This window comes from Schistocerca piceifrons, chromosome 3 (genome assembly GCF_021461385.2).
Source record: "Schistocerca piceifrons isolate TAMUIC-IGC-003096 chromosome 3, iqSchPice1.1, whole genome shotgun sequence".
NCBI lineage: Eukaryota > Metazoa > Arthropoda > Insecta > Orthoptera > Acrididae > Schistocerca > Schistocerca piceifrons.
This window is the reverse complement of record NC_060140.1, coordinates 458,971,606-458,985,134: the sequence shown is the minus strand read 5'-3', so window position 1 is coordinate 458,985,134 and position 13,529 is coordinate 458,971,606. Positions and strand designations below refer to the sequence as shown.

The 13,529-nt window shown below is 40.7% G+C and overlaps 1 protein-coding gene across 1 annotated transcript in view; it reads left to right on the top strand.

The window, feature by feature from the left end:
- Nucleotides 1-13,529, top strand: part of LOC124789477 (eukaryotic translation initiation factor 3 subunit L) — a 60,128-nt gene that overhangs the window by 19,554 nt on the left and 27,045 nt on the right. Inside the window, exons 5-6 of the mRNA XM_047256849.1 lie at nucleotides 10,341-10,567; nucleotides 10,672-10,842. Of these exons, the coding sequence (XP_047112805.1) occupies nucleotides 10,341-10,567; nucleotides 10,672-10,842 (398 nt within the window). The remainder of the gene's footprint in view (nucleotides 1-10,340; nucleotides 10,568-10,671; nucleotides 10,843-13,529) is intronic.

The window sequence follows — 13,529 nt, the reverse complement described above, 5'->3', positions numbered from 1 at the left end:
ATGTGGTGCTTACCCACAGTCATCTTATGGACATCTGTGTAAGAAGTTTGTTATTAATTCACTGCAGCTCAAAAGGAACAGTGATGCACATCAGTACAATACCAGAAAGAAAAATGGCATTCATTGCTCCACATTACTGTTATCTTTAGCACAAAAAGGGGTGCGCAATGCTGCAACTAAAATTTTTCATTATTTACCAAGTGATATAAAATATTTGATAGACAGCAAAGTAAAGTTTGAAAATGAACTTAAAAAGTTTGTTCTTGACAACTCCTTCTAACCCATAGAATAATTCTATTATTGTAAAGTGTAAAAGGTAGAGGGTAGGAATTTCTAACTCACATATGTGCGTTAAGAAGCCAGCAAATAAATAAAATGTTCAGGATGTAGCCACATTTACAAACTAATTTTTGATGTGAATGTAAAATGACTCATTAAGATTTGTCATAAAAGCAAAATGATCCATGGAACATGAAACTAACTAACTAATGCCCTTGTACTTGTTCACCAAGCAGGGTTTCATACTGTCCCTCTTATGGTGAAATCACAAATGCGCAAAAATCTTGAATCTGACTTATATGCATTGATAAGTCTTGCTTTTCGTGTTGTTTCATAAAGGAAAACCTTGAGTATGTTGCTGCAGTAGTGTAGAAGATAATAGATGTAGAAAATACATGACTTTGGCACTTCGTTGAGTCATAAAGTGTAATGCCACAATAACATATGTGTGTGTAGCCTGTGAAGCAGTCATTGAAGTGAAGCACATAGTGTTGAGCAGCATGTTCAGCAACTAGGTGATCCAGCTGTGTCTTGGCTGCAGTTTGCCAGTGGCCATTCATGTGAACAGACAGCTTGTTGGTTGCCATGCCCATATAGAAATAGGTACAGTGGTTGCAGCTTAGTTTGTAGATAACATGACTGCTTTTACAGGCAGTGCTGCCTTTGATGGGATAGAGTGGGAATATGTATGAGACAGGTCTTACATCTAAGTCTATTGCAAGTATATGAGCTCTGATGAAGGGGTTGGAAGCAGGGATGGAGTAGTGATGAACGAGGGTATTGCGTAGGTATGGTGTGTGGTGGAATACCACTGTGGGTAGGTTGGCGAGAGGTAGTTGAAACCCTGTTGGAGAATGTGATTCAGTGGTTCCTGTCGTGGGTGGTAATGAGTCTTGTGGGAAGTGTTCCCTCAACATGGAAGCTAACCTAAGAGCCACAGAAAGAACAGCAATCCACCACCTAAAAACTGATCCCGACATTATGATGATACCTGCTGACAAAGCTGCCACCACCTTAGTTTTGAATCACAGGGATTACGTGGTGTTAGGACTCTGCCAGCAGTCTGATGCATCCACCTACAAACCCTGTCACAGTGACCTCATAGTAGAAATTCAACAGGATGTCCAGTCTCTCCTTAAATCCCTAGGCCCATCCCAGACGCCCCACTCTCTCTCTCTCTCTCTCTCTCTCTCTCTCTCTCTCTCTCTCTCTCCCCCCCCCCCCTCCCCCTCCCTCCCTCTCCTACCCTCCTCTCATCCATACCACTCCCTGAACTCCTACCTTTTACGTGCTTACCACTGTTCATAAACCCAACCACCCAGGACACTCTGTTGTGGCCAGTTACTGTGCTCCCACTGAGAGAATCTATTCTCTTGTGGACCAACACATGCAGCCTAATACCCTCCTATATAAAAGGCACCAACTGTCTCCTCCACTAAATATCCACAGTTCCTGTTTGTTTACCTCACAGCACTCTGTTCGTCACTGTAGATGCCATCTCTCTCCACACTAACATCCCTAATGCTCATTTTTTTGCTGCGAATGAACACTACCTTTCCCAATTCCCGACTAACTCCAAACCTACAACTTCCTTCCTGGTCTCCATGTCCATCTATACTCTCACCCACAATTAGTTCACATTTGAAGGCATCACCTACAAACTAATCTGTGGTAGTGGAATTGGCACCCACAAGACACAGTCATGTGCCGACCTATTCATGGGCAATCTAGATCATTCCTGTCTTACCACGTGGAGCCCCAAACACCTCGCCTGATTTGGATTCATTGATGACATCTTTCTTATATGGACTGCATTCGAGGACACTCTATACACATTCCTCCAGAACTTTGAATATCTTCTCCCCCATTTTCTTCACTTGGTCCACTTCAGTCCAACAGGCCATCTTTCTCAATATTGACTGTCACCTTAAAAATGGCTAGCTCGGTACCTCCATCTGCATCAAACCTACCACCCACGAGAAGTAACTCCATTTCAAGAGCTGCTATTCATTCCATGTTAAGAAGCCCCTTCTATACAGCCTCAACCACTCGCCGCTGTCACATCTGTACTTCCAAGCAGTCCCTCTCCAAATATGCTAGGGGTGTCATTGTGGCCTTCACAGACTGAAATTACCCTCCCAACCTCATAAAGAAACATATCTCCCATGCCTTGTCTTTCCAGTCACTTACTACCTCTCACATTCCCACTGTCTGGCCGCAAAGGAGCACTCCCCTCTTGACAGGGGCAATTGAATCACATATTCTGCAAGGATTGTGACTACCTCTTGCCTTGCCCTGAAATGAAGACTATCCTAATCACTACACTTCCCACCCCTGGTACAGCAGTATTCTGCCGCCCACTGAAGCTACATAATAACCTTGTCTGTTCCTACTCCAGCCCTGCTCATATTCCTGCAATAGACCTAGATGCAAGACTTGTTCTATACAGCATTCCACTACCACTACTTCAGTCTCGTCACAGGCATCATCTATCCCATCAATGTCACGGCTACCTGTGAAAGCAAACTAAACTGCAACCACAGTGCTGTTTTCTACATGGGCTTGACTACCAACTAGGTGCTGTCCACATGAATGACAACTGATAAACTGTAGCTAAGAGACAGCCACACCACCAAGTTGCTGAACATGCTGCTCAGCACAGTGTGCTCCCCTTCAATGACTTGTTAATTTCAGTGAACTGCAGAGGTGTGAAATCTCCCTGCAATAACCCACTCATTCCCTTCCCTGCTCTCATTCCAGCACTACGCGGCATTCTATTCCACCAATGCACCCACTACTCTTTTTTTCTCTCCTCTAATTCTTTATTTTTATGCTCCTCCCCTCCCCCCCTTAACTTGCTGATTGCACCTAGCAGCCCTATACTGTCACCACCACATCTCTGCATGCTCCCCCAAGCAGCACTACAACCTCCCACTCCTACACTGCTATCCCTCCCCCTCACTGCTCCAGCCTTCTCCTTACCTCCACCACACACAGATTGCTTCTCCCATCAGGTGCAGTTGCTCGCAGTCCAGCCTCAGTGGCCAAAGACAGTGGTCATGTGGTGTGAGTGAGTTGTAATTGTGTGAATGTGTGTGTGTGTGTGTGTGTGTGTGTGTGTGTGTGTGTTTTCTACTTTAGAAAAAGAACTTTTGGCTGAAAACTCAAATGTACAGCAGTCATTTCATTGTCCCTGTCTGCGTCTCAGCAGCTCTTGTATTTGGTGAGTAACAATCTATCCTTCTCGTAATATTGTAATTTACATGATCAGTACATTACAGAATTGAGGAAACAAAATATCCTGAATGGTGAACCATACATTAAAAACATAGGCACACAATTTCCGGAATGACTCTTGCAACCTGATCGGTAGTAGAATGAAGGTCCACACAAAAATGTTACACAATACAGACCATACAATCAAGATACGTATGCTTTCAGGAATGTGAGAAGTTCAAATAAACACATTTTTATTGCAAGTAAAATCCAAAAGACGATAAAGGTTAAAAACCAAGGAATACAGAAAATAGCAAAGGGGATTTCACTTCTAGTCCTTCACAGTAAAATAGACATGTTTGCTGCAGTTTTTCTACTCTGTCTGAAATGTAACAAGAACTCCTGTGAAAAGTGCTTTTTCAAAATTATGTGATGGTATTGTTGCACAAGACAGTTATGTAGCAGGCACATACAACATATAAAATTCACAAGGCTTGGTGGTGGTCAGCCAAGGTAGCAAGACTCAAATTATCCTTGTGTAAACCACACTACAGTAGACAGAAGTTGTCATCAGGAAGGTATCTTGATTTAGCTTTGCATGTTTTAGTACTGCAAGAGTAAAGCTAAATATGAAGAGGGCAACTACAAGTCAGCAACTCCTCCAAACTACATACCATTATTCACCCAATACAATTTAGGATCTTTAAATTTGAATATCAGTGTCTTAAATGTTCTAGTGCTACAGAAACAACAGGATTACGCATTTAATATTCAGACACAGTAGGAGAACCTGGTGAACTAAGATCCACATATAGATATTTACAGTGAAGAGATCTGGCTTGAAAGAAGCACAGTAAATGCAAATTGCAAGCACACAAAAAAAGTGCTTTGAATGTAAATTTCAATCTTCAAGCTGTGTTGAATACTCTAAAAAAAAAAAGTGGCGCATGTGGCAGTGTAATATTTGACAATATACAACCTGGGAAATCAAGAGGAACTTGTTACCTCTAGATTCAGGCAGATAAATAGTAAAATTGAGTCAGTTGCAATTGCCCTATGTGTTTATGGTTACGTAATGGTGCTGTCAGAAATCACAAAGTATGACGTGAGATAAATAAGTGATTCAGCAGAAGAACTGTACAAGGGTTAGTTTTGATGTTATAATTATTAAATCAGAAAGATAAAGCTAACAGTCCCCCCCCCCCCCCCCCCCCCCCCCCAACCTGGTACATGTCTAAAGTCTTCGCATGCTGCTAGAGAAGCCAAAACTACAGTGCTGGCCATTAAAATTGCTACACCAAGAAGAAATGCAGATGATAAACGGGTATTCATTGGACAAATATATTATACTAGAACTGACATGTGATTATATTTTCACGCAATTTGGGTGCATAGATCCTGAGAAATCTGTATCCAGAACAACCACCTCTGGCCGTAATAATGGCCTTGATACGCCTGGGCATTCAGTCAAACAGAGCATGGATGGCGAGTACAGGTACAGCTGCCCATGCAGCTTCAACACGATACCACAGTTCATCAAGAGTAATGACTGGCGTATTGTGACGAGCCAATTGCTCGCCCTCCATTGACCAGATGTTTTCAATTGCTGAGAGATCTGGAGAATGTACTGGCCAGCGCAGCATTCGAACATTTTCTGTATCCAGAAAGGCCCGCACAGGACCTGCAACATGCAGTCGTGCATTATCCTGCTGAAATGTAGGGTTTTGCAGGGATCGAATGAAGGATAGAGCCACGGGTCGTAACACATCTGAAATGTAACGTCCACTGTTCAAAGTGCCGTCAATGCAAAAAAGTGTGACCGAGACGTGTAACCAATGGCACCCATACCATCATTCCGGGTGATACGCCAGTATGGCGATGACGAATACACGCTTCCAGTGTGCGTTCACTGCGATGTCACCAAACACGGATGCGACGATCATGATGCTGTAAACAGAACCTGGATTCATCCGAAAAAATGACGTTCTGCCATTCGTGCAGCCAGGTTCGTCGTTGAGTACACCGTCGCAGGCGCTCCTGTCTGTGATGCAGCGTCGATGGTAATCGCAGCCATGGTCTCTGAGCTGATAGTCCATGTTGCTGCAAACGTCGTCAAACTGTTTGAGCAGATGGTTGTTGTCTTGCAAACGTCCCCATCTGTTGACTCAGGGATCGAGACGTGGCTGCATGATCCGCTACAGCCATACGGATAAGATGCCTGTCATCTCGACTGCTAGTGATAAACAAGGTCGTTGGGATCCAGCACAGCGTTCCGTATTACCCTCCTGAACCCACCGATTCCATATTCTGCTAACAGTCATTGGATCTCGACCAACGTGAGCAGCAATGTCGCGGTACAATAAACCGCAATCGTGATAGGCTACAATCCGACCTTTATCAAAATCAGAAGCTTGATGGTACACACTTCTTCTCCTTACACGAGGCATCACAACAACGTTTCACCAGGCAATGCCGGTCAACTGCTGTTTGTGTATGTCAGCATGTTGTAGGTGTCACCAGCGGCGCCAACCTTGTGTGAATGCTCTCTGAAAAGCTAATCATTTGCATATCACAGCATCTTCTTCCTGTTCGTTAAATTTTGCGTCTGTAGCTCGTCATCTTTGTGTTGTAGCAGTTTTAATGGCCAGTAGTGTAGATGATGCAATCCATTGATAAAGTAATACACATTTGGTTATGCCTCTTCCAGCAGCATACTATAGTACTGTGCCCTGGGGACCTTGTAACAGGACTGCGGATGTGTACCTACAAATACAATGAAACCCTGCTTTTATGCTTTTCAAAGGACTTTTTAAAAAAATGGTGTAAAATGCACGAAAATGTAAAATGTGGAAAATAACATTTTGAGCTGTAAAAGTTACATATAGGATACCCCCTGAAACTTTATGTATGATGTAAATACATAACAGGTATCAAAAGACTTGTCAGGGACTTGTTTATTATCTAATAAAAACCGCTGATGTAACTGGAACTGGTTACTGTCTGGGAAGTAGGGATGTTTGACTTAATTTCATATGCCATAATTGATGTTTTTGAATGCCTGCAGCTGTCATTTATTATTTAAATAATGAAATACTGCACTAGTTACGTACTTTTCATGATTAGCCCTACGCGTTTCAAGAATTTTTTCTTGTTGTCAAGTGCAAATATGTACATAAGTATTTTGTGTGGTATTTGAAAATGCATCATTCTACGCCTTTTGCACCATAGTCATCTTATTGAGGTTATCAGGTTCTATGCTTCATCAGTTATGTAGAAAATGACACACACGTGCAAACTATCACTCGCATTGTTTGTTTGTGTAACATCACAAAAAATACGTACATACATAAATACTGCACTTGCCAATGAGAATAAATTCTCAAAATACGTTTTGCTCAGCATGAATAAAATATTTAACCTGCGCTGTGTTTACACTAAAAACATTTGAGCTACTCATAGTGAATGACGATGTCAACTAGCACAGCAAATGGCCACACACCGAAATACGCTAAATATGGTTTGACAAAGGTGTCGCAATGAGCACAACATTCACGAAACTGCCTTCATGCAGTAGAGACAGTTCGGATATGGTTGTGATTGGTCATGATATCTTCATTTGAATGAAACTAGTTATTTCCATAAGCTACCGCACCAAGTAAGAGCTTGGCAGCGGTGGGAGATACAGCACGAATTGTTCCAACTTTTACACGTTTACCAGTTTAAATCCGCTGAGTATAGTGCCCTGGTGTCAAGAAACTTAACCATGTAATATATATAAACACTACTGGATGGCCAATATCATGCCAGCGTCATTTTTTCTCCACAAATGTTTTTTCGTAATGTGTAAATCATGGGAAAATTACAAATATGTTGGCGCAAAATTGGGTGCAAATAAACATTGTGGGCATAGGAAATGTGACGGGGGCGAAAAAAAAAATGTAGTAAATGGCGGGAAAACATTAATTCCAGGAACATAAAAGTGGGGTTGTACTGTAAAGTGAAAAATAACATAACATTATTTTTTTGAAGTGATAATTGAAACATTGTCTCCTCCTCTTATTACAGACAACTTGATACTTTTTGCATCTGCAGCTGTAGTAACACATCATGCAAAAAGAATAATCTATATTGGCACACAACTGGTTTAGTATCCTATAGCCACACCCTTAGCTGCGCATCTAAATAGAAACAGTCCGAATGACTATTCACGCGATCCAGATGACCCACATCATAACATGAGTCACAAAACCCTAATAATGACCACTAAACATGCTCACAGTACGTCATCATTAAAGACATTGATGTATGAAAAAAGAAAAGGGGGAGGGGGATGTGTTACACTTGTCCAGGCTTCTTTCTGTGTTCTTGCTCCTGGAACTTTGTATGTTTTAGTGTGTGTGTGCAATACATAATGTGTATTGGGGGGGCGGAGACCTTTTCTGGTAGTGTATAGGTATGCAAGATGTGCTTAATTGACTGCTTGTCCCACCCCATGGTGGTGGCACTCTCAGCAACGCAAGTGCTATACTCTAAGTACTAATACTTCGCCATTCGCTCGCTGTGGCTGGTGGTTTGTTGCTATTCACAGGGACTGCCACTAGAATGTGCTTGATAATCTGGAACTTTTAACACTGTGGCTTGGTACTGGGTATTATCCAGGGTCCCTATATGCCATATTTATTATTATTATTATTATTATTATTGATTGTATGTTCTTCCTTGCTTTTACCGAGGGTGGTGTACATGTCATTTTATTCCATTTCTGACTACCTGCATTTGACAGGTAATGCCATTTTACTGGTGTAGATTTTTTTAATGACTTAGTGTTTTATGTTTAGTGATTTTCAGTATTAGGGTTTTGTAATTGTGTTGTTGAAGAAGCACAGAAATGGAGTGTGACTATTCATTCCAAGCTAGAGACAAAAAGTAAGTATGCAGCGGTGAATAAATACCATATCTTGACATTTGTAAGAGTCGTAACAATAAATCAGATGTAAAATAATTCCTTAAACTTGTATTATTGACTCTGAAGGCTGTGTAAAACATTCAATCCCCTTTGTATCAATACTACAATTCAGATTCATTGTTTTGACGTAAGTGGGACGGTATGTTACATTTTTTACCTTACACTTGCACATAAATAAGATTGTGTTCCTGAACTATCAGACAGTGCCCTTCTTCAGAACTAATACAGAATAGACATGCATGCACGCAGCTACATTGCACAGATATTGCGGCTCGATTAGTCTGCATCAGCAGGGTTGGAGGGGGGGAGGGGTTGATAGTGGCACTACCACAAATGCTAAGGCAGCTATTGAAGTATAAGCATTGACTTAGAATCTTCCCTTGCAACTGTTTCTGCAAGGTATTGCTCAGCTATATGGTGGTCTCTCATTCATAATGTGAAAATGGTTCTGAGTGGTGGATATACATAATTTGCACTGGCTTGTGCCATAATCTGAAATAGAACACATGAAGAGGTGCTACTCAGGCTCAGCTTTACCATTCATGTAACTAGTTACTAGATAGGCTGCCATCAAATATTGGATAAAACTGGTACCATTGTTTCTATAATAAGTTATTTATATTTTAATCATGTTTTCTTGAATCAAATTTTCAGTCTGCTGCGGAAATGTGCTGATATGAAACTTCCTGGCAGATTAAAATTATGTGCCGTACGAAGACTTGAGCTGGGGGACCTTTGCCTTCATTTTCTTGTTGATGTGAGTGCTTGAATTAAATATATCCCTGGGGGCCACATATCTGTTGCTTCCACACCCGGTATCAATCTTGTTATGATCTGGGTTACTATCACGTCATCTTGTAAGATATTTAAAATGCATTTTAAGTGTTTTACACAATGACTTGGCAGTACATCCATAAGGATTTTTATCCCTTGTGAGCATTTAACTTCTTAACAACAGTGTGCAGTATCTACATCCACATCTACTTCCATACTCTGCAAACCATGGTGAAGTGCATGACAGGGGGTATGTCCAATTGTACCTATTGTTAGGGTTTCTTCTCATTCCATTCATGTATGAGTGTGGCGAAAATGATTTTTTCAATGCCTTTGTGCTTACTGTAATTATTCTAATCTTGTCCTCGCGCTCATTATGTGAGTGATAAATGTTGTTGTATATTCCTAGAGTCATAATTTAAAGCCGGTTTTTGAAACACCATTAGTAGACTTTACTGGGATAGTTCATATCCGTCTGCAAGAGTTTGCTAGTTCAGTTTCTTCAGGATCTCTGTGACATTCTCCCATGGGTCATACAAACCTGTGATCATTTGTTCTGCTGTTCTCTGTATATGTTCAGTATCCACTGATAGTCCTATTAGGTATGGGTCCCACACATTTGAGCAATATTCTAGACTAGTTCACACGACTGATTTTTACGTGATCTCCTTTGTAGAATTATTGCACATCCCCAATATTCTACCAATAAACTGAAATTAGTCACATGCTTTACCCACAACAGAGCCTACGTGATCATTCCATTTTGTATCCCTACAAAGTGTGACATCCAGGTTTTTGTATGAGTTGGCCAATTCCAGTTGTGACTCATTAATATTCTAATCAGAGGATGCTACATTTCTTTGTTTTATGAAGTGCACAGTTATACATTTCTGAACATTATATCTGGCCTTGACTAAAAATTACATTGAAAAGAAGTGCTGGAGAGATACTAGACACCCCCCCCCCCCAAAAAAAAAAAAAAAAAAAAAAAAAAAAAAAAAAAAAAAAAAAAAAACTGCTCACACACATGTATGTGCTGTGCGAACACATAGACCATTAACTTTAGTTCTGCAGAGTCAAAAAAGTGTTGTCTCTGATGTTGCAGGTGCTGAACATCCTGTGCCACTGGAACTGCCTGATCAATGGCTCTGGGAGATAATTGATGAGTTTGTGTACCAGTTCCAGTCATTCGCTAGATATCAAGCATCAAAAGCAATTGGTCCAGAAGAAATTGCTTTTCTACAGTCCAACAAAAGTGTGTGGAATGTTATAAATGTACTGAATGTTCTGCATTCTCTGATTGACAAATCAAACATAAAACGCCAACTTGAGGTAATTTTTGTCTGCCTTATAAAGTTATTTCCTTTAAAGATGGTAATAGGTGTGTATGTGTAAATTTGTACTGTACAAGATTTTAATTATGTGATAATCCTCAGGTTTATGCTAGTGGTGGTGATCCAAATTCAGTAGCTGGAGAATTTGGCCGTCACTCGCTGTACAAAATGCTCGGCTACTTCAGTCTAGTTGGACTATTGAGGCTTCATTCATTGCTTGGTGACTATTACCAAGCCATCAAAGTGCTGAAGAACATTGAGCTCCACAAAAAGGTACTGTTGAATTAATAAGACATAAATTTATACATTACATAACACACATTGATGTTGAACTATGAATTAGAATATACACCCTGAAGGGAAAAAAAGGCACCGCAAAGGAGTTATGTAAATTAGTCAAAAATTGTTATTCATACTGATAGTGACGGAAAATGCAAAATTGTAAACTTTGGCAGCCAGTGGATGAACGTGTGATGCAGGTGTGCAGTTTCACCATGCAGTTTGCAAGGATAGTAAACAGGGGACATGTTGATACCACAGTGTAAAGTCTTTGTAGATTTCATTTTTATGTACTCAGTTGGACAGTAACTATGCCATGCAGACAGGCATGTTAACAATACATGCAGATGTCTGCATTGAGAGCAGATGTGTAGTTGGACTCAAAGAATCCAATTAGAGAAAACAATGAACTGCTCAACATTTGAAAGTAGCAATGCCACTATTTGATGATGTTGGCAGGAATGGGTGAACCGTAACCAAACACAGTGTCAAGAAGAAAGTGACTGACCTAGAGAGAGGACAGAACGAGAGGACCGACCAATCTCCAGAGAGGCACTCGGAGCACCAGATTCATCAGTATCATTGATCTGACGTGCGACTGGTGCTTCGATGATCACAAGGACCATTAATAGGCCACTCACAAAAAGGGGCTGAGCTCATGGTGCCCCTTGTGCCAGCTACCATTGACCTCTGTCAAGCCTGTCTGCAGTAGAGTCAGGCACATTCAAACTGGAATTTCACTGACTTGAACAGAATTGTCTTCAGTGATGAGTCTTGCTTCAGACTGAGCTCTGATGACCAGCAGAGATGTCTCTGGAGGTTCCCCCTTGGTTGTCATCTGCAGCACGGTTATAGCACTGTGCTACATCAATTATATTCTAGCCCCATTTTGTTGCCTTTCATGGCAAGCCATTCTAGGCCTACATTTCAGCAAGATAATGCCCGTATCCCCATCTGACAACATTTTGAGCATTATGGGCAGTGCTCTCCAACCAGCTCAGGATTTTGACTTTGTAACATGCCAGTTGGTCGGATTTTGGCACAATATCTCTCAGGAGGATAACCAACAACTCTATCAACTAGTGCTGAGCCAAATAATTGCTTACATAAGGGCCGGAGGTGGATCGACACCTGTTTGTTTGCTCAGTTTTTTGTCTTTCTCTGGAATAAATCATCCAGCTTTTCTGAAATTGTGGTCGTTTGTTTGTCTGTACATGTACGTCACATTTACCGATTTCTGTCCCATTTGGATAATTCCATCATTGTGCGTTGTTGTTGTTGTTGTTGTTGTTGTTGTTATACAGGGATAAATATTTACCAAAAGAAAATTGTTTAGTGGCTACAAAGATAATATCCTGTGCTATTTTCAATTTGATTTGGCAAGTTTAACATGTGGCCTAAGAATTAAATTTGACAGATGGTACTGTTGGTTGGTACCCATTCTGTATTCTTTAAAAGATAGATTATTTTGATAAAAATATGAGCATTTTTCATTGGAGTACAAAAAATACATCTTCTATCATTATTAATATTAGTACTGATGCAACTTTTTTGATTTACTGTCTAAAATTACATCATCATACACAGTGTTTCAAAAAGAATAATCTGATTTTGAACAGTATTAATTGCGAAACATGGGGTGTGCCAGTAAGAAAATGTGTGTTGTTTGAATGGGTGTGGCCAAGAGTTTCAGAAAATTGCTGTTCGATATCAGTCAGAGGGTCTTCTTAGTTTGCAGTCAGTCAAAAGAAAGAAGGCGTTTCGTATGCTGCTGTTAGCAAAGAGTCAGTGATTTCGATCCAGCATGCTTTTCATCAGCTTTTTGGCATTGATCTGCATGCACCGAAATATATTCATCATTGGTATCACCAATTTGAAGAGACAGGATGCTTGCACAAAGGTAAGAGTCCAGATCGACTTTGCACTTATGATGACATGGTGGGAAGAATTCAGCAAACGTTTGAACAGAGACCACGAAAACCTATTCTCTGCACAAGCAGAGAACTGGCAATGCATCATATGACTGTCTGGCAGGTGTTAAGGCTTTGTTTGGTCTATAAAGCAAACAAACTACAATTACTGCAAGCTCTTCAGGTGGATGATAAAAGCAAACATGTTGACTTCAGCAACGCCCTGCTAGAGGTTATGGAAGATGATACTTTTTTACCATGTTTAATTTTCAGGGAGTATGTGAAGGAAAGGGTATTCATCTCTCCTTTACCTTGTGACAGAGAAGTAGTGAAAAAATAACAGCTGCCATAACTTCTGTAAAAGCGGATATGTTGTGTACAGTTCGTGATGAATTTGTCTGTTGTCTAGATGATGATCATGCTTCTGTTGGTGGGCACAGGGCATTGTAATAGCATAGCTAAAACTTAAAGATTTTTTTAGTATTTTCAAATTTATCCCATGTTTGTAGTACTATTTTATTAATAAATGTGGAGATTTGAAATCAGGCCACTCTTTTTGAAACACTGTGTGTAATGAAATCAAGTGTATTTGAATTAGGTAAGTTTTTGTAAAAAAGAGAGAGAGAGACAGAGAGAGAGAGAGAGAGAGAGAGAGAGAGAGAGAGAGAGAGAGAGAGAGACCAGGGGGGAGAGGAGGAGGAGGAGGAGGAGGAGGAGGAGGAGGAGGGATTGGTTGATAGGATTCATCTTGAAGTATCAGGGGAATAGACA